At 38.3% G+C, this 22,778-nt stretch overlaps 1 protein-coding gene across 1 annotated transcript in view; it reads left to right on the top strand.

Moving 5' to 3' along the window:
• Positions 1-22,778, top strand: part of COLGALT2 (collagen beta(1-O)galactosyltransferase 2) — a 101,098-nt gene that overhangs the window by 38,644 nt on the left and 39,676 nt on the right. The window contains exon 3 of the mRNA XM_011934167.1: positions 21,695-21,805. Coding sequence (XP_011789557.1) covers positions 21,695-21,805 — 111 coding nt within the window. The remainder of the gene's footprint in view (positions 1-21,694; positions 21,806-22,778) is intronic.

The raw sequence follows: 22,778 nt of genomic DNA, 5'->3' as shown, positions 1-22,778 counted from the left end.
CTATGATAACCATTAACTACTGAGGGAGAAATATAAAATGAGAGGAAAACATCTCAATCCATCAATAAGTTAAGAAAAGAAAAATTGAAAAAAAGTACCACCACTGCAGAACATGTTTTCTTCTCTGACACACATGCACCTTTTACAAAAAATAGACACAAAAAGGCCAAAAAACGAGACTGAAAAGTTGAAAGGAATTCGTGTCATATCACATTCTCAGAATATATCACAACTAGACAGAAACCAAAAACAAAATAACTCAAAAATTGCCATGTATTTGGAAAATAAAAGTCACAATTACAAATAAGTCAAGGATCAAGGAAGAAATAATAATGGAAATTTAGAAGGCAATGACTTTTATTTTACTAAATTAAGTGGTGAACTTAAGACATTAGGGGAGTAAGAAAAACCAGAATAAACCCAAGGAGAGGAGGAAGAAAATAATATACATAAAGACAGAAATTAATAAAATAGAAGCTGAAGATATCAAAGAGGACTAAGAATAATAAAATAAAATCCTGGTAAGACTGGTCATACAAACAGTCTAAGGGATGAAAAGGAGAATACATAAGTAATATATGTAACTAATATTGGGAGTAAGAAAAACCAGAATAAACCCAAGGAGAGGAGGAAGAAAATAATATACATAAAGACAGAAATTAATAAAATAGAAGCTGAAGATATCAAAGAGGACTAATAATCCAATATATGGTTCTATGAAAAGAATAATAAAATAAAATCCTGGTAAGACTGGTCATACAAACAGTCTAAGGGATGAAAAGGAGAATACATAAGTAATATATGTAACTAATATTGAGAATATAGGAATACTATAAATACATTTATACTAATAAATTTGAGAAATTAGGTAAAATATTTAAAATTATGAGGGAAATACATATAACAGTCTGATTTATGAAGAAAGAAATGCTGTATATTTTTATAAACATTGAAGAAATTGAGTCAGTAGTTAAAAATCTTCCCCCAAGGAAACCATTAAGCCCAGAAGATTTTATAGGTTTGTTATATTATTTCATGAAAGATCATTCCAACTTTATATATACTCATTGAGTGATTAGAAAAGCAGGGAATACTTTTTCCAATTTATTTCGTGAGGTTAACATAACCTAATACTAAAACCATATGAGGACAGTATAATAAAAGAAAATACTCCCTAATTTTACCCATATACATAAATGTAAAAATCCTAAGCAAAGTGTTAATAAACTGAATCTGATGACATGGCAAAAAGATACTGCATTGAGTTGAGTTTATACCCAGAATGGAAAATTAGCTCAACATTAGAGAATCTACAGATGCATTTTATGATATTGACAAATTAATGGGAAAAAGCCACATGTTCATCTCAATAGATGCAAAAAGTGTTTTATTTCAGCAATCATTCGAAATAAAACTCTCACCAAGAAAATTTTCTCAACCCAATAAATGCTACCCACAAAACAAAACAATAAGAACAGCCAAACACCAAAGCAGACTGTAACAAATATCATATTTGATGGTGAAATGCTATAAAGGAAGTAAAAGGTTAAAAATTAGAAAGGAAGAAGTAAAGCAATCATTATGTATGTATTTAGATATGATTATCTACAGAGAAAATGCAATAGAATTTGCAGATAAATTATACAAATTGGTAGAAAAATATAACAGAATTCACATATGAAAGTCAACTGCATTTCTGTTAGCTACCAACTAACAGAGTTCATTTATTTAAAAATATTATTTATAGTAGAAACCAAAAATGTAAGGTACATAAGAATAAATCTAACAAAAAATCTTTATGAATTCTGAAACTTTATTAAAAACATTAAGGAAGTCCAAAATAAATGTGGAGACATAAATGTTCATGGATAGGAAAAATTGATAAAGATAATGATTCTCTCCAGACTGACTATTAATTTAATGCAATTCTAATAAAAATCCCAAGAGGATTGTTCATGCACTCTGAGATGCTGATTATAAGATTTATTTGAAAGAGCAAAGGACCAAGAATACTCAAGTCATTCAAAAAGCAAAACAATAAGATGAAGGGACTTTCTATCAAAAGACACCCTAAAAATAGTGGACAAACAACCAATAAAGTGGGAAATTATTTTTGCAACTGACAGAGGAATAGTATTGAGAATCAATCAACCAACAGAGGAATAATATAGAGAATCAGCAAAGAACTCATGAATAAAAGAGAAAAATCAAAAAACCTAACAGGAAAGTGGGCAAAAATACAAACAGGTTTCACAAAAGAGGAAGCACATGAATGACTGTAAATATGTGAAACATTCCACCACCTGATCAGTAATAAGGAGATGCAGATAAATACCACAATAATATATCATTTCTTAGCAGCCAGGTTGGCAAAAATTTTTAAATCTGACAACATTCCAAGCATTTCTGGGGATCTATATACAACAAACACTTGCATATACTGCTGCTGGGACTATCAATTGGTGCAACTACTTTGAAAACAATTTGGCATTCCCTAGTAAAGTTAAACATGTTCAGACCTATGATTGACCCGGGAATTCCACTCCTAAATGCACTATTGTTCATATACAGCAGGGGATACATGTAACAAAGGTCATAGCAGCATTGTTCGTAATTGCAAAAATCTGGAAATATGCTAAATGTCCATTGGCAGTCAAATAGATCACCAAATTATAGTATAATAACACAGTGAAGTATTACAGCATTGGCAGTGAATTTATTAACTACAGATACAAGTGTCAACATGTATAAGTTTTATGTCAGTGTTAAGGCTACAGAAAACACATGTAACATGAATCTATTTACATAAAGTTCAAAAACAGCCTGAAGTATAGTTTGTTTGGGGTTATACACATATGTAGTGAAACTATAAAGCAAGCTTGTCCAACATACAGCCCAGGACGGTTTTGAATGCAGCCCAACACAAATTCGTAAACTTTCTTGAAACATTATGAGGTTGTGTTTGCAATATTTTAATAGCTCATCAGCTATCGTTAGTGGTAATGTATGTTATGTGTAGCCCAAGACAATTCTTCTTCTTCCAATGTGACCCAGGGAAGCCAAGAGATTGGACACCCTTGCTATCAAAAATCCTAAGGGAATTAATAACCAAAAATTCAGACTAGAGATTACTGGCCAAGAAGGAAGAGGAGTAACTAGGGAAGGCACAAAGGGAACTTCAAATAAATCTACTTCTTAAGCTAGGTGGTATGTATAAGGGTTCATTTATCATTCTCTTTAACATCTATATAATCTTACATTATAAAATTTATAGTAAGACATATAACAATTTATAATGTCTTACCTATACAGAATACTGTTGGAGGAATCTTTTTATTTTATATTTATCTTCACAACACCTCTGTTAAGCAAAACGTAGTTTTTTTCTACAGAAAATAAACTTGAGAAGTAAAATGATTTGCTTGGAATTCCACGCTAGGTTGATGGTGTGCCTTTGACCAGACCTTAAGCTTCTTGTTCTATAGAGCTTTTTCCACTGCCTGCCCCGATCCATGGCATGAATTTGTTTATTCATTTGTTCACTTGTCCGTTCACTCATTCACCTCATGTGTATTGACCCCCTTCCTGACTCAGGCACTATACCATTGAAATTCTTTCAAGGATAAGCTCAATAATGTAAAAAAGCCTAAGTGGCAGTGCCCTCTGGGTGCATATTCACCCCATTTATAACAGGTCATTTCCTCAACCCACATAGTATTTACTTTCTTAGGGTCTGGACACCTGCTGTATGTCCAGACCTTCAGTTTCTCTCATTAGGTATTTCTCACTTGAGAGAGAACTGCAGGCTTCTCCAATTAGCACCCTCGCCCTGTGTTTAGAGGAGGCCACTGCACTGAGGTTTTAAGGCAGATAAGCAGTGTCAGCTGACAGGTCCTCACCTCTAGGCAGGCCTTTGTTCACGAAGTGGGGAACTCACAGAGCCTGCAGGAATGTCAAAACATTTACTTTTGTCTGAGGATAGACAACTTGGCAGAGAATATCCCTTTTCAGAGCTCCAGAGTCCAAAAAATGTTTTGAGCTAGGTCTCCTTATTGCATCTTCATGAAATTTTCTGCCCATTTTGTCTCATCAGTCCTGATTTTTCGATCTCTTTGTTCAGCACTGAAGCCCAATCACTGTCTACACGTTTAAATCACCTTATCTTTAGATGGGCATTCCAGCTTCTAGGGATTCTAAACATTGTTATCACTTCAGCTTTCTACCTTCTCTTTTTCATATAGATTTTATTCTGTTATCCTGAAGAGATCACAGGGTGATTTCCCTGAGGGTTTATCAGAAGTGCAAGGAAAGGGTGGGAGAAGCCTGTGCGCCTCCTCCCCAGCATGTGGGCCCACTGTGGTCTAGTGCAGAGCTCTTTATTTCCTAACATTTGTGGCCTGTCTTTCATGGGCCTGGCACTGTACAAGGCTTTGGAGGTCAAACTAGTTGGGACAAGACTAGAAAAGAATACTGTAAGACTTAAAATACAAGAAACACAAGATTCGTTTGCCGAGATAGCTCAGATAAAAGAGTTTAAAAGAACAGCACTCAATAAGATTGAAAAGTTAAAAACATATTATAGTTGGGATTGAAGATAAGGACAATAAACAAGGAGTAAAAAGGAGTAAAAATATCATAAAAAAATGGGCTATACATAATTTTTAAAGTAAAATGTAAGATTCAAAAGGAGAATAGGATAAGATGACAAATTAGAATACCCCATAGAGGTGCAATGAAAGGGATAAAGACAATAAACTTACATGTGTTAAGGTAATTGGAATATTTTAAGTAAATTGGGATATTAAAGGGGAAAAAAATGTGAAGAAAACCCAAAGGTTTCCTTAGAAAAACAAATAGTCAAACCAAAAAAAGAAAAAAAAAAAGTACACACCAGCTGGAAGCAAACATACAAGGTAGTATACAAGAAGCCCTTGAGCGCTTGCTAGCCTGACGTGGCTCTGGCTTCCGGAGGCTGCGCCTCCACTGGCAGAATGTCCTGCTTGAAGAACTCTCTGGAAGCTGCCTAGGGATTTCTCCTGTTCCTCTCCCTCCACTCGCCGCTCACTCAAGAGGATGTTTATTTTACTGAGTTTGACATGTTTGTTGTATTCTACTTGGCTACGGTTTTAAGATTTTTGTTCATCTATGTTCAGACATGTCTATATGTGTTTTGAACTGTTCATTATAGGTTTGGAGTTCCAAAATCACTTTTGCCAATAAGTTAGATTTTTTAAAAATGTTTGCTTGTTTGGGAATTTTTTTTCTCTCAATCAGGGCCAAATGCCTTTTATTGGATTATAGCACTTATTTCTTTTATCGGTGAAGTACTTACATTTGCAATTTTCTTGCTACAAGTTTGGAAATTTTATGTATTCAAAAATGACTATTGATGTGTATTCATGTTATTGTTTTTCTTCTCTTTTTTTTTTTCTAATAAGTTTATTCTTTTCATATGTGATTTCTTAGTCTTTACAACAATGCAAATGTGGAAACTAAGGCTTATAGAGATGTTAAGTAATTTAGCCAGGAAATAGCTGAAGGGTTTCAGAAGTCACTTTACCATACCACCTTCTGGATAAAATGGAATTTATCTGTAGGCAGTATAGTCAGCTACATTTGGCTTTATTTTCTGTTTTTAAAAAATCTGACTAGATATAAGATCCTTGATTTTATGACAGATATTTTGTTATTACTCCCCATAAGACCTCACCAAAAAAAAATCTCTTCATTCCTTGCTTTTGAAAACTCACCTTTAATTTGTAGATTAAGACCAGGCGCGGTGGCTCTTGCCTGTAATCCCAGCACTTTGGGAGGCCGAGGCGGGAGGATCACTGGAGGTCCGGAGTTCGAGACCAGCCTGGCCAACGTGGTGAAACCCCATCTCTACTAAAAATACAAAAATTGGTGGGGCGTGGTGGCACGCACCTGTAATCCCAGCTATTCGGGAGGCTGAGGCAGGAGAATCACTTGAACCCGGGAGGCGGAGGTTGCAGTGAGCCGAGATTATGCCACTGCACTCCAGCCTGGGCTACAGAGCAAGACTCTGTCTCAAAAAATAATAATAATAATAATTTGCAGGTTAATTAGGCTTGAATCATGGAACCATTACTTACCAGCTTTGTAACTATTTTCTCATCCATGAGATAGGGAGAATACCTACTTCCTAGGATGCTGTAAGAATTAAAGGAGAAAATGAATATGATTTATTTTACTGAATCCTTGTCTTAAGTGCTACATTATACCGAAAGGCTTCTGTTATGTCTTCATACACATAACAGTCCTGATGAAAATTTTGGTTCCTTTTGGATCCTCTGCTGAAGAAACTTGGGTCAGTGAGTTCAAATCTAGCTCTGGTAATGCCTAATTCCCGACATCAGGATGTGGGAATGAAATTAAGAATTTTAACAGTGACATATTCTGAAATAATTTACAGAGGCAATTGAAAAATTAGGAAATTCTGGGGATGTGAACTTTGAATGCTGAACATTGTTGGCTTCCTTCACATGGCACCTCCAAAAGAACGTGGTGGCACCTAGAGACTAAAGCCAGGCCTTAGCCATGTGCCTTAGACATGGCCTGACCTGGGGCTGGGGAAGGAAGGGTGTTCAGAGCTGCCCTTGGTCTACTTGTTCCTCAGGGAGTCATTGGGTCCTTTTTTGTGTCTGAAAGGTGGGTTGCAGTCTTCTCCCTGCATTGGCTGGAGCTGGACTCTGTTTATAATGATGCATACCAAATCCTCTTGATGGATTTGTAATTTGGCTTAAAAGACACACCCCAATGAAAGCCAGGAAGAAGAATTACTCACCTGTTGCCTTATTTGCCATCTACCACAATTATATTTGCTTGAACCTCTGTCCTGGCCAGATATTTCCTGGGTGCTGCCTTCAAAGCAACTGATTACATTCCCCACTTCCTCTTAGATAGGTTAGTGGGCTCCCCTGGCCTTCAGCAGCTTAATACCAAAGAGCATCTGATTCCCTCCTGTCTCCAGAGCCCACATGAAAGTCAAACTTTCCAGATATGGATTATGAAAGATAGAGGAAGTGCCCCAAAAGACATTTTATCATCTTTATCTGATTGTGTGTTTCATTTTTACTGGTGAAAAATACATATTTTAAATATTTAGAGTTTTCTTTAAAAAAGTGAGGACAGCATTTTTGCATCAGGTTATTCATTTAGCAACCATTTATCCAGTGCTGATGCCAGGCACTGTCCTGGGCTTGAGGATACAGTGATGAGCAAAGACAGACATATCCCTGCCCTCATGGAGCTTATAAACCATTGGAGGAGAAATAAATTATTGAATACCATAGAAATAAATGTAAAATTACAACTCTGAGAAGTACTAGAAAGAAAAGATACATGGTACCAAAAGCCATATAAGTGGGGGATTTCACCATTTGGCAAGGATGGGGAAGGCTTGAGCACCTTGGAAGTCTAGAGCCCAGTATCCGTGTCCTACCTTCCAAAGTCACCAGATGAAATCTGGAGCAGGCTTTTAAAAAGCTAGTGTATCAGGCATCCTTTCAACTGATTACTCTATTCACAGCAAGAGCAAAGATTCTTAAACCTGTCTGTCAGAGACCAGATAAACAACTTAACTGAAAGTTTTGAGAAATATTAAAGAGGAGAGTCAATCAATCATCATTAGGTGCCATTCCTTCTTTAAGACATCACTGAAAATTATGAGCGCTTCGTTGACTATGTTTCTGAGGCATGAAGATGGCCCATGACCCATGGGGGCTTTAAGCTAACTTAAATGGCCTGTGGCTGCAGCAGTTTTACTGATAATGTAAAGCCTGCTGATATACTTGGCACTTCAAAGACAAAGTTAGAATTTACCCTCTACTGTCTTTAAAAATATCTCCTTCTGTTTTAAACTTCACTGTAAAGGACAGCTTCAAAATAAGCCTCTTGGAGTAGTGGTAGATGGGACAGTCATGAGTCCAGCTGTCTGACTCACGTCTAGCTCTAATTCTTACTACCTCTGAAACTTTGGGCATGATGTGTCACATCTCTCGACCTGATTTTCCTCCTCCGTATAATGGAGATAGTAAGAATAGTACATCATAGGGTTGTTGTGAGGATTAAATGAGATGTTACTAGAGTTCTAGGTCAGTGCCTGGCCCGGAGTGAGCACTTAGCTGAGGTTTGCTCTCACTGCTCCCCTCTCTGCAGAAGTGCAGTGAGTACTAAAGGCAATAGCAACACATGTATATGCTGTGTATTTATGTGTGTTCCTCTCCCGGGAGCATGTGACAAAGCCACACAGATCCTGGGAATGTTAGGAGCACAGTGTTCCTTCCCTCTGACGGTAGTTTTCCAGAAGAGAAATGGAAAAAAAAAAAAACAAAAAACATCAGAATAGCCTCCTGTTTGCCCTGACACTACGACTAAGTAAAATAACTCAAAACTCCTCAAAAATATGACTTGGGACTCTTCAATTTACCTGTGGATGTGAGTATAGGAAATGAACATGTATCTAACACCTGCCAAACTGTAGTCTCCCACAGCATCCCCACCCCGACATGTGAAGGAACCACAAATGAAATGATATGGGAAGGCCAGACTGAAAATTTCTCAAAGCAGGTAAACACAAAGCAAACATTTTTCTCTCCCTCCTGAGATGGCCAGGAGTGTTGTTCCTGGAACCAAGACAACAGGTATTGGATAACAGTGACTGACTGGGCTGACATTCTTTTTTTAGTCAGGGCCAAGTTCTCATGCTGGGATACTCTGTGGGAAAACAGCCTTGAATTCAGTTTGTAAATTTATACTTTTTCTCTTTGTTCATGTTTCTAGTCCAACTTTCTCAATGGGGAAACAAATACTATAGCAGAGAAAAGTGTGATGGCTTTTTACAAAAATCAAAATGATTTATATGCATCTAATATTGTTCTATTACAGATTTGCTGGTGCTTTTCATTAAGTAATAGGCCCTTAGCAAATATAACCACTTTATTTTCGTTCATGTCATTGATTTTTACAAGCATTTATTTGTTCATTTAGTCATTCAACAAGCACATGTTAAGTGTTTACTTTGGACACATGATCTGGGAGGTACAAATGAAGTTGTGAAGAAAATGGGTCGGAATGTTAGAAATCACACCTTTCCCAGAAAACCCAGACTATGTGGCAGCTACACCTGTGGATGGAATTGGAACTGAATAAAATAGGCCAGCACATCATGTGTATTTTGAACATTTCCTCTGAGGAATCAGAATAAATGTATGCTCATGCTAACGGCAATACCTGTCACAATCTGGAAAAATACGTAATTTCAGAATATTATAAATCAGTTTATTTTTTTAAAGGAGGGCAAGATGCTAGTGACCCATGAAAGGGGGTCACCCTTCTTCACTGTGTCCTGTACCTACCCCATCCTTGACAACTGCATCAGCCCTGACACCTCATTTCACAGCCATCTCGCCCTCTCAGCTTTTAAGTCCTAGCCCAACAAATGTACGTGAAGTTCAACAAACACATCAGACTGTTACATCCCTTTCTGCCTCCACATATGTTGTTCCCTTTTCTAGAACATTCTTCTTTCTACCTTCCCTTAATATCTGCTCAATCTTCAAATCCCACTTCAGGTCTCTGATCCTTTGAGAAGCCTCTCATGGCCCTTCCCACACCATCCTAGCCACTCCCTCCTCCCTGGTACTTGGAGACCTTGTCATATATCCATCGTCAACAATGTCATACCAAATTACAGTTATTTATTTACACACCTGTATTTCCTGTCCAGCTGTGAGAAACTGGGTGCATCTTGATGTGAGTGACAAGGTGTTGCTTTCCAGCAAGTGCCATGGTCACTGGCACAGAGGAGATGCATAACCGGTGTCTGTTGAACTGAGAGAACTGTACAGGTGTTTTTACAGTTCTTGTTAGGCTAGGAGTTTGATATGAGAGGAACCATTCAGCAAATATTTATTGAGCACATACTATGTGCAAGGCACTGTTCTAAGTGTTAAGGATGGAGCAGTGAATAGAAGAGACAAATGTCCTTGGTGTCATCGAGCCTAAAGTTTACTCTTTAGACTCAGCTAAAAATTCTATTACTGGGGAGAAAGAGAAGAACTGATATTGAGATAATTAGCAGTCCTTGCTGTACATTTCTTTCACTTGCTCTGTGTTTAATGGGCATGTGTACCTTTTTTTCTTAAAAAATGGTAGGCTGTGGTAATTCTAGTTTGTTTGCCTTAAATGCATGTGTTGAACTTTTTTGCATGTGTCTTAAGAGCGTATTCAACAAGCTGTCTTATTTCTTATTTGAGGATGTATGTGTGTGTTGGGGACAGCCAGGGGAAGGAAAGTATTCTTGAAAGCTCCTTCACATGCTGTTGGCTCCTCAGAATAACCCAGTAAGCTAGGTAGATGCAGCAGATGTTATTGTCCCATTTTAGAGATGGAAAAACAAGGCACAGAGAGTTCAAGTAAATTCATTAAGATTATAGAGTTAATTGGTGAAAGAACCATTCCTCCTGACTTCATACTTTTTATTTGATTAAGGATGTCGTTAGCGAAATAGTAGCATCAAGGAACTCAGGATTAATAGATAACTTAAATAGTTATTGTCATTCTTAACTGCAGTTGGTTTCAGAAATGAATGAATCAAAGTAAATCTTTCTACACAGAACACGGACACTTCCTTCAGCTTTCTCCCAGTCCTCAATCCAAGAGACCACTTTGCCTTTACATTGTCACCGCAGTTCAGCCAGTTCTCCTCCATATAACAGAGCAGATCCTGGTGGGGAGATCCTCCTGTCAATAATTGCTGCACGTAGCAAGCCCAGTCCTTGGGCTGTGACTTTCCCTGTGGTCGCGCTGGCTCCAGTTCCCCATGACCTCATGTTTCAGAGGCTCCATGTTTTGCTGTAGCATTGCTCTGCCAGGCCCAAGAACTAACTGTTCACATGAACCCAGCCCCACCATTAGGCAGTGCTTGACATCCCCCCTCAGAGTTTAATCATCCATGTCCTGTTTCAGCTGCTCCACCCAGCTGCTCTGCTGAGACCTGACACTTCTCACTTCCTTGCAACTGCCCAAGCATTCCTGGGCCCTTGCATCTGTTCATCTCATGTACAACCAAGATACTCATGAAGCAGAATAAAGGATTCCTCTCTGCTACACTGGAACAGAAAACTGAGAATTTCAGAAATTAAGAAAAGTACGTATCAAAGACCAAGTATAAATGGAAAGAAAACAATATTTGGAAGAGAGTCTCTAAGCCTCACATTCCTCTTCTGTAAAATGGGGATAATAATACTTACAGGAGAATTACTTTAAATGTTAAAGTTATATATGTAAAATGGTCAGCTTAGTGCCTGGAACATAGTAGATTCTCCACAAAGGGTAAAGAATAAGATAAAATAAATTTTCTTCTTTTTCCATAGTATTTAAAGTTTGAGCAGCCATACTCAAGGTAAATGAAACTGTATGTTCACACAAAAACTTGTACATGAATGTTCATAGCAGCATCGTTCATAGTAACTAGAAAGTGCAAACACCCAAATATCTATTAACTGATAAATGGATAAACAAAATGTGGCATATCCATACTATGGAATATTATTTAGCCATTAAAAGAAATGGAGTACTGATATGTGCTACAACATACATGAACCTTGAAAACAGTATGCAAAGTGAAAGAAGTCAGACACAAAAGGCCACAATTGTATGATTCTGTTGATAAGAAAGGATGAGAATAGGCAAATCCATAGGGACAGAAAGCAGAAAAGTGGTTACCAGGAGCTGGAGGGGTGAGGGGTGACTGCTAATGGGTGTAGGGTTTCTTTTTGAGGTGATGGAAATGTTCTGGAATTGGATAATGGTGATGGTTGCACAACTAAAAACCACTGTTTTACACTTTAGAAGAGTGAATATTCGGTATGTGAAATGTATCTCAATAAAGTTTTTAGTAAAAAGTTTGTGCAGCAGTAATCATGTCTTAGTTGCTGCACAATGAGAGGAGGTATGTACGGTGTTTGCAGGAAGTGTACACTTATACTAATCCCATGGTGCCGCCATCATTTTTTTCTTCTTTCCAATTCTCTTGACATTAGACTGGTTGAGAGAATTACTTACACCTTGCTGAATCTATGCATGTTTGTCTTTTCTTTCTCGTGGAAAATGTTTTCTGTTTTGTGAAAGAAGCAAAGTGATATTATTGCTATCCTCCCAGCCATATTTGAAATGTTTAATTACTGAAATATGTGCCCTGAGCATGTGTAGATGGATGGACCTGGGCTATTAAGAGATAAAATAATGTGTTTTTTATGTTGGTTTCCAGAGACCTCCTGCCAGGTTTCAGCCGAAAAGTTTGTACAGGTTATAAATAGACTTTTATCTCTAAAAAGTAGATAGCCAGATTCTCTTGAAACAGTTTGAAAGCCTAGCATTTCTGGGCACACATTCCAGCGCAGCGGCAGTCAGCTGGGGCCCACATGTGCCTATTCTCAACAGTCCTCCTTTCATGCTGTTGGCTCATACATGGCCCATTTCACTTCTTTGTTATCTGTGCTCAGCCTTCGTAGGCATTTGAGTTGGATGAGAAGTTCCCTGAAATTGTTCATTCATTCACTCATCAAACTCATGATAAGTGCTTATTTTATAGTGAACTGTTAAGTACTGGGACAGTCACTGTCCTCAGGGGAAGAAAGTCGAGTAATGAAGAAAGAAATAGAACCAATTAATTATAATACAGGAGCAACCACAGTGCTGGAAGCACGGCAAGCTAGTGATGCATAATTACAGATAGAGGGTGTCCAATCTAACCTGATGTGTTTGGAGGGTGTAGAGGTTCAGGACTCCTGGAGAAAATGTTTTTGGATCCTGCTGTGTCTTCTCTTTAGTACCAGTGCTACATTTAACTAATAACTACATGTCTTCAGGGTGCATCCACAAAATAAAGAACTTAACAGAATTGGAAAATCCAACAGGGATGAGAAAAGGGGCCATAATGATTGGATGAAAAGGGTGGGAAGAAGAATAAATAAGGGACAAAGGAGAACAAAAACAGCAAGAGGGTACTTAGACAAATGAGAAACATATTTGTCTTGTCTCAGATGCTCCCACTGATATTTTCATGAAATTCCAAGGGTTGTGACTCCAAGGAAAATTATGCTGAAAGTAAACCTAAGCAAAGCTTGTAAGGAATGGATGAATCTTCCCATTTTTCTTTTGTTTTTTGCTGGGACATTTCCATCCTGTCATCCTGAGATGATCATATTGGTCATATTGATTCATATTCTTGACAAGGTAGAGAACTTCCAATTTGACAGTGTTTCCTGGTCATCTACTCTCTGTTAGACAGATGTGGTAGGGAGCCTGGAGTTGGGGGTGTTGTGGGACGGACTAGAAGGCCTAAATAAAAAGGCCAAGCTCTAGTACCCACCATTTGCATGACTTGAGCAAGTCATAACCTCTCATCCTCAGCCTTCTTTTCTATAACAGGGGAAATAAAGATAATGAGTAACTTAGTTAATCATAAGGCTAAAAATGAATTTGTATGTGACATAATATTGACAAGAAAAATATACCTCAGAATCATGAGTATCAACAATAGCTCAATTATAATATGCTTAATTAAGTTTATTAATTTTATTAAAAGATGATAATGGGCTTTTGAATTGACTGTTAACTGGTCAATCAGCAAATTTTACCATCAGGAAAAATTTAGGGATGCTGTTTAGGGATGAAATTGATTGGTTGCTTGAATTCCTAGAATCAAATATTTATTTTTACATCACACATACCCAGGCTTCAGGTATGTTGTGTCTATGATTGTTTCTGGGATGAAATGAGGCATACTGAGGAGGGATGTTGAGGCAGTATAAACATTAATTTTGTTGGTGAGGAGGTTTTCATAAGAAGTGCGTTTTTCTGATTCCTTAGTTCATTGTGAAGAATTGCAACTAATTGACTTGGTATGAATAGGATCTAGGAAAAGGCTTTTTGTGGGAGGAATCGCCAGGCCCCCAATCCATATTCATGCCTTAACCATATCCATATCTAGTTTCCACCCACAAGAAGGGTTCTGGATCTTTAGACAGAACTCTACCCAGTAACCAAGAAGCAAGAATCAATTGGCATATTTTGCTGAGTAGCTGAGCATGTCTCTGCCTTTGGCACGTCTGCTGCTGGGGAGGCTTTCCTTGAGACTGGACACAGAGGTGGCGGGACTCGATGATATGACCTCTCTTGAAAATGAATTACAGTAGTTGCTTTCATTAGCGGAATTTTATTTTTAGGTGGAGCTCTTTATTTTCTACACAAATGAGTCTTCTTTGCTGGATGAAAACAAGAAGCATCTGAGAGGGTAGTTCAGTGTTTGAAGTCTCGAATTGGAAAATTTACCTTTGCCAACTCACTAGTCATGGTGAGGATTGTCCAGGTGGTGACTAACTTTGTTGTTCATTCCATTGCCATTCCCTTGAGCCTCTGGGGAAAGTATTTTGCGGGTTCTCAGGCACCAAGATCAATAGATCAGTCGCTGTCCAGTGTTGCCATCCTGCTGCTCCACCAGTCGCAGACCTCTTCTATGGTGACGAAGGTCTAGACTTTCCGGGGTGTGGCAGGGAAGCTGAGGACATTCCCTGAGTCAGTACAGATGGAAGTGATCAGAAGTACCGTGTCCTGGCCGGGCGCGGCCGCTCTTGCCTGTAATCCCAGCACTTTGGGAGGTTGAGGAGGGTGGATTACCAGAGGTCAGGAGTTCAAGACCAGCCTGACCAACATGGTGAAACCCCGTCTCTACTAAAAACACAAAATTAGCTGGGCATGATGGCGCATGCCTCTAATCCCAGCTACTTGGAAGGCTGAGGCAGGATTATCACTTGATCCCAGGAGGCAGAGGTTGCAGTGAGCTGAGATTGTGCCACTGCACTCCAGCCTGGGCAAAAAGAGCGAAACTTCATCTCAAAAATAAAACAAGGGAGTACTGTGTCCTCAATTTCTGTGTCCCACCTGCTGAGAGATCCAGTCTGCATCTTTAATATGATTCCAGTGGCCCCATGCTTACCAATATGAATTTAGCCCTAACAACCTCAGTAGGACTTGTGGTCAAAATAAATGAGTCAGTTCTAATTATTTCTAGTTGGTGCTGAGTCTTAAGAGGCAAGACAGAAATGAAAACTAACTTCTGGAACAAGGAGAAATGTCAGTGTTTTTAGACATTGCCAGATAAATCTCAACATTTTTTTTTTCCAGAGCCAAGCATCCTGCAAGGATCCTTCCAAGCTGTCTCATCCTGCAGACATGTTGACTTCTTGGCCTGCTCTTTGTGCTCCCTTCCATGTAGTGGTGACAATGCACCTGTTGACCTGGGAGCATCATCAGTTAAGGGGATCCCTACACATGTCGTGATCACATCTCCAATACATGTTTCCCTTAGTGTCAATTCGATTTTGAATTCAAGACTCATGGGCCTTTGCTAACTTGCACAGCTGGAGAAGAGGAAGAAGGGGAAATAGGAACTAAAAGCAGAATCAGAGGGAAAGCAGACAGCAGCACTAGGGTGAGAGGTGGCCAGTGTGGATGTGGCACCTGTTTCTACCAGTGCTCCCTTTTCAAGTACTAGCTCCAAAGAAAGCAAGCCAGGACTCATGGACAGAGAGGAGGCCAACTGTGAGCACTGAAGCTGTCTCAGGACCACAGCTCCCCTAAAAGTGGAAGGGAGAGACCTTGGTGGCTGGCAGGTACCAGGGCTCCTTAGAGGTAAAGGAAAGTTATTGTCCCAACATGACCTTCAAAGAAAATTAAAAACAGCTCAAGAGCTGAGCTCTCCTTGCTGTCTTTTTTGTTGTTGTTGTTTTTCTTTTGAGACAGAGTCTCGCTCTCTCACCTAGACTGGAGTGCAGTGGCATGATCTCAGCTCACTGCAATCTCTGCCTCTGGGGTTCAAGCAGTTTTCCTGCCTCAGCTTCCCAAGTAGCTGGGACTACAGGCACGCACCACCACGCCTGGCTAATTTTTGTATTTTTAGTAGAGACGGGGTTTCACCATGTTGGCTGGGCTGGCCTTGAACTCCTGACCTCAGATGATCCACCTCAGCCTCCCAAAGTGCTGGGATTACAGGCGTGAGCCACTGCACCCAGCCTCTCCTTGCTGTCTTATCCTGAGTCAGAGAGACCCGGGGAAGAGAGAGTGAGTGGAGGTGTTGATTTAAGTGTGAATGCACTCTAGTTGGAGAACTGAGGCAGACTGAGCCGTGTGAGCCTCCCGGAAACATGGTCACCCAGCCAGCCCATGTTTGTGTTTTTCCAGTTTGATTACTGACTGTCAATTACTTGCAGATCACCTCTCCAGATGTCCAGTTGTCCTTGCATATCATTTGTTTTCTTCAAGGAATCCATTAGTGATATCTGCAATTTTTCCGGGTGCCTTTTCTGGTCTGATTGGGAGGAGGATGACAGATTCGAGGCAGTACTCATTTTCCACAGGAACCGCAAGGAGCCTTCAGACTGAGAGAGGGACCATTGTGCCTCAGCTCCTCCTGAGGGGCCTCACACATTCTGGGTTCTCAGCTTCCTAGCTTCGTGGAAAAATCCACCTCAGCCGCAGAGGTTTTTGTGTCTAGCTGCTTGTGGAGTGCTGCAGCAGGACAAGCACCGTGCTGTTGTTGCCTTGTGCTACAGGGCTCTGAAAATAGAACCGTTAGCACCAGCCTGGGGTTTCCTCCAGAGAGCTTGCATCTGGGCCTCTGGTATCTCTCTCTGTCCAACCCTCTGAATAGCCCAGGGCCTGTAATGCTTTCATTATTATGCATTCAAATGGAAACGTACTTTTGTCAGAGCGATTACAAGGCAGCAGTTAGGAGTGTCTGCCTGGATTTCTTCGTTTTTGCCTTTTTTTGACAGTGGGGAGGAGGAGCAGGGAAACTCAGTCTTCAGTGGGGCTGCGAGGCTTCCTCGGTGGGCTGGTGTGGCCAGGGCCTCTTCCTCCTCTGGGAATGAGTGTAGGAGAGATTGGCCCTGCACTTCAAAGACCAGGATGGATGCACCTGTCTCCAACCACAACTGGAGGACATGTTCATTTCCTCAGAAGCCTGAGAACAAAGAGAATCTTAATTCAGGGAAGTAAGAGTACAGACAATTTTTTAGCTCAGTACAGAGAATATTTGAAATCTGTGCATCTGTTTTTAATTAGACATCTTTACGTCTGCATACTGCAGGCAGCTAATTTCTAAGGATGTTCATCAGGAGTGGATGCTTGGGCAGGTTTTGGAGTTGTTTAATCTATACACCAAGAAAATGTGTTTCATACAATAAGACCAACTTTGTCAAAAGGATTAGGAAATGCATTGATGTAGAGAAGGCAAAGAGAATTTAAGAAGTCCTGTGTAATGAAGAAACAACAACCAAGCAAAGAAGTAGATGATGTATAAATTACCTAGACTATTTCTTTAAGAGATGGGGTCTCGCTGTGTTGCCCAGGCTGGAGTGCAGTGACTATTTACAGGCACAGTTGTACTCACTGCAGCCTGGAACTCCTGGACTCAAGTGATCCCCCTACCTCAGCCTCTCAGGTAGCTAGGACTAAGGGTGTGTGCTACTGCACCTGGCAAATTCTCCCACACCATTTATAAATAATTTAAGAATAATGTAGAATTTTCATAACTTTTGGCTAACACTGTGATGAGGAATTTTTGTTTCATTTAGTTTTAACTTACTCCCCTTCATAATGTTTTGAGTGAAGAATAAGGTGCTTTATGGTAAATTCCGAGTTTCAGGAATTGCTCTCTGCATGCTTCCTGTTACAAGACCAGTGGTAGGACTCTCACTGTGCTCTTCATGGCCACCTGTTACCCTGGATGTTGGTAGCTTGTGACCATGAGTCAAAATGGACATGACTTTTGCTGACTTTGCACTTTTTGGCACAATCACAAACTCGGTGGAGCCTGTGGCCTTCTTCCACGTTGCTTTCTGGACCACTTTCCCCCCTCTGTGAGTTGCTAAGGGCTCCTCCTACCCCATCTTGGTCCTAAGGTACTCACCTCGTATCCCTCAAAACTGTCAGTGTCACACATCACCTCTCTCCCTCTCCAGGCCATGGAATGTCCAGGTGGACCTGTGGGTCTTTCTCCCTCCTAGACCTTGCCGTGAAGAGAGGAGCTGGTTCTCATCTAATTTCAAGAAGACACTTGAAAGTAGATCAAGTTGGCCATTGGTGTCATCTCTAGTTATTGGATAATGTTTTTAATTAGCCTAGTTTTAGTTTAAGTATCTATTTTACAAAATAATATTTTCAAATACTAGTTACATACCTCTATGTCCCATTTTCCTATACCCTATGACTCAAGTTACATAGTTTTAAGTTACTTGGTATTTTACAGAAATGTATTCCCTATCTAAATAGAGTTCCACGGTGCTTTGCTTAACAATGTATTTTTCTCTCTTGAACATTCCTGAACATTCCCTCTGTTAAATATTATTTTTTTAGGAGATAAAAAAATTTGAATATATTTAGAGGCAATTTAAAATCAAGTAAAAACTATAATGGTTCATTTTAATGAAAAGCACTGTTTTTTATGTGTATGCTTTATTTATTTATTATATTTATAGAGACAGAGTCTTTCCCTCTATCACCCAGGCTGGAGTGCAGTGGACCGAACTTGGCTCACTGCAACCTCCACCTCCCAGGTTCAAGCGATTCTCCTGCCTCAGCCTCCCAAGTAGCTAGGACTAATAGGCACGTGCCACCATACCCAGCTAATTTTTTGGTTTTCTTTAGTAGGGACGGGTTTCACCATGTAGATCAGGCTGGTCTCAAACTCCTGACCTCAAATGATCTGCCCACCTTGGCCTCCCAAAGTGCTGCAATTACGGGCATTAACCACTGCACTTGGCCTTTATTTATATTTACTTTCAATTTATTTTAAATCATCCTACAAATCGCAGTGAAAGTAATGATGCAATAAAAACTAAATTATTTCATGTCTACTTCTGATCATTTTTCAAACCTGTATTATATGTATATATATTTTTGGTGAAACTTTATTTATTTTTAAATTTCCACTTTCATTTTAGATACAGGGAGTATATGTGCATATTTGTCACATGGGAATATTACATAATACCCTTATCATACACTAAATTTCTATACTTTCTGTTCTGTGCCACTGGGCTCCCTATGTCATTTATCCCTGTGCCATTACCACACAGTTTTAATTGTAGTGGCTTGTTTTTTTAGTATCTGCTTGAATTTTATTCTATGTGGTTATTAAAAACCAGGAATAGGTGTGGAATTTTGTTAAAGACTTTTTACACATTTACAGAGATAATCATGTTTTTTCTCCAGGTCCATTAACATAGTGAATTATGTTAATTAAATTCCTTCATAGTAAACATTCTTAGACCATGCTATATTTTATTAATAAGATGTTGGACTCTATTTGCTAATACTTTATTTAAGATTTTTGCAGCATATACATTAAAGGATATTGGTCTATAGTTTTGTGTGTGTGTGTGTGTGTGTGTGTAAATCTTCATAAGGTTTAGACATCAATATTATACTTGCAATATTAGAAGAATTTAGAATTTTCATTTTTTCCCTACACTCTGGATAACAAACTGTAGAGCATTGGAAGTATCTATTGTAGGATTTGGTAGAATTCCTTTGTAAAAACACATGAGCCTAGTTAGTTTTTTTTTCCTCCTTACTGTCTTCATGGAAGTTATTCATTTAAGCTTTATATCTCTTCAGGAGTTAATTTTGCTAACATGCATTTTTTAAGAAAATCTTCTATTATATTTAGTTTTCAAAGTTATTTATCATCGAGTTGTACAAAGTAGTCGATTACACATTTTTAAAATTTTTCTTTCAAATCAATCATGTTGTTTCCCATCCTTACCATTTCTTATTGTTTTATATTTGTCTTAGGTAGGTTAACTAGGGCTTGTCTTTTATTGATTTTTCTCAAAGAAGCAGCATTTTAGTTTGTTTCTACTCTTTTCCTATTTTATATCTCACAACTTTCTACCCTTACATTTATTAATTTCTTTATATATGCTTACTTTGTTGCTTTTCTCTTAGCTTTTTGAGTAGAAATTTAACCCATTTATTTTTATTTAAGCATATAAAACTGAATTTTTCTCTAATTACTGCTTTAATTGTATCCCAAAATTCTGGTATGTAGTGTCTTCACTATTAATTTTTGGAAGTTCTGAAATTGGCTTGTATTTATTTTTCCACTAGCAATTGTTATTTTTTAAAAAAACAACTCTGTAAGAGAGCTTTTAGTGGATTTAGGGGGTTTTATTTTATTATCAACTTCTACATATATGTCATTTAGATCAGAGAATGTTGTTTATATAATTTCAATTTTATGGAGGCTTTCTTTGGGATGTAATTGTTGGTCAGTACTAGTAGATGTTCCATGTGCACTTGAGAAGTCTCTATTAGTGTGTTGTATAGATCCTGTATATACTTACTTTTTTCCCTATTTGTACCATCTTTAACTGAAAGTGATATGTTAATATCTCTTATTGTTATTTCTGTTTTTCTTTACAGTTGCTATACTTTCTACTATATTAGGGGTCAGCAAATTATAGCCTACAGACCAGCTGCCTGTTTTTGTAAATAAAGTTTTGTTGGAACACAGCAATGCTCATTCATTTACATATTGTTTATGGCTGATGTATCACTACAATGGCAGAGTTAAGTAGTAGTTGCAGATAGTATATAGCCTGTAAACCTAAAATGTTTACCATCTATTTCTTGAAAGAAAGTTTGCCAACCCCTGTAATATATGAAAGTGCATAGAAATTCACACTTTGTACATTTTGATGTGAATGGCCTCCTTTAGTATTATAAAGTCTCTTTCTTTGTCATCTTAATACTCTTTAGCCTGAATTCTACCTTGTTTGTTGTCAGGATTGCAACTCCTGCTTTCTTCTCTTTTTCTGTTTTTCATTTCATTATCTCTTCATTTATAGGTGTTCTGAATAGCCGTTTTACATGTGTTGGGTTTTGCTTTGTGATACAATTTGAAAATACTTTTTTAATAAATGAGTTAAGCCCCTTTACAAGTGGATCCATTTGTTAAACTTTCAAGGTAGAACAGGCACAAGTTTTGTATACATTATTTAAAGACTTTTGAAAATACTCTATTTTGTAAATGTGATGATAAAGTTAATCCAAAAATAGATAATTGAAGATACCTTAATTTTTGAGTTTTATATTGAGAATTATTATTGTAGCTTCACAATGATTAAAGCAGCACTGACTAGATATTTCATTGTAGTCAGAAGTTGACTTGAAATGAAGATAAAGCAGAATTATTGTTCAAATTGAGGGTCATTGTTAGTGAAGTTAAAAAGTGGAGTTTACATCCCGGGTAACTGAAAATTAAAACATATAGAAAAATTTCCAAGAAGATTCATTAATTGACTCTCAGTTAATTCATTTTATCCTTGGTGTTTTCATGTGCTTATTTATTAATGCAAGTATTTACACGTTCTCCAGTTGGCTGAGCCCTGTTTAAGGATCTAACGACACAAAGATGATTTTAAGCAGTGTCTCTCACTTTAGAAATTTATTGTCTAGTTTGGACTATGAGGGAATTACTTTCACATATACAATTTTTTTTTTCCAGGAGTAGCCATTCTTCTTTCAGTTAGTTTGGTGTCTTTGGGATTTCCCTCTCTTTCTTTGGATGACATAGTTAAACTATATTGTGCTTTCTGTCATGCAGGGCAGCCACCGATCACAATGTGGATAATACAACAGAAATACTCAGGGAGTGGTTGAAAAATGTACAGAGACTCTATCACTATGTGGAGTGGAGGCCTATGGATGAACCGGAGTGAGTAGCAAGAGCAAAATTTGTAAACTCATTATTTACCCTTCCTCTTTAACTAGCTCTCTAGGGCTTCCAGGTTTGGAGGCACATGTGCTTTTCATTGTCTTTCATTTCTGCACCTATGTGAATTCTGAATATCTGTGATTTCTCCCTTTTAGAGATCTTCACAGTACTCTCTTCCTGTTTACTCCCACAGCTGCCAGCCAAGTTCAGGTTTTCAGTACTTCATAAATAAATTGACATGACAGTGTATATTTTAAAATATTGATATTATTTATTCATAATTTAAACGTAAACTTTTATATTTGAAGGATCATAGTGAAAATGTGTATACTTTCTACATACACCTTGCTTTTTTCAACTTATATCTTGGTAATCATTCTATAGTAATAGTTAAGGAGCTAATTTTCTTTTTTTTTTTTAACTGCATAATCACTGTTGTGTGTGCATTTACCATAATTATTTAATCGATCCCCTACTGATGCTCATTTAGGTTATTTCCTATCTTAACCATAGAAATTTCTTATTTCTTTCTTTTCCTTCTTTTCTCTTCTTTTCTTTCCTTCCTTCTTTCCTTCCTTCCTTCCTTCCTTCCTTCCTTCCTTCCTTCCTTCCTTCCTTCCTTCCTTCTTTCTCTGTTTCTCTCTTTCTCTCTTTCTTTCTTTCTTGACAAGGTCTCACTCTATCACCCTAGCTAGAGTGCAGTGGCATGATCATAGCTCCACTGTAACCTCGTACTCCTGGGCTCAGGCAATACTCCTCAGTCAACCTCTTGTGTAGCTAGGACCACAACCATGCACCACTGTGCCTGGCTAATTTTATTTTTATTTTTTGTAGAGACATGATCTCACTATGTTGTCCAGGCTGTTCTTGAACTCCTGGCCTCAAACGATCCTCCTACCTTGGCCTTCCAAAGTGCTGGGATTACAGCTGTGAGCCATTGTGCCTGGTTACCATAGCAATTTCTTTTTCTTTT

This window comes from Colobus angolensis, unplaced genomic scaffold, assembly GCF_000951035.1.
Source record: "Colobus angolensis palliatus isolate OR3802 unplaced genomic scaffold, Cang.pa_1.0 Scaffold132, whole genome shotgun sequence".
Taxonomy (NCBI): domain Eukaryota; kingdom Metazoa; phylum Chordata; class Mammalia; order Primates; family Cercopithecidae; genus Colobus; species Colobus angolensis.
This window is presented reverse-complemented; position numbering and strand designations above follow the sequence as displayed.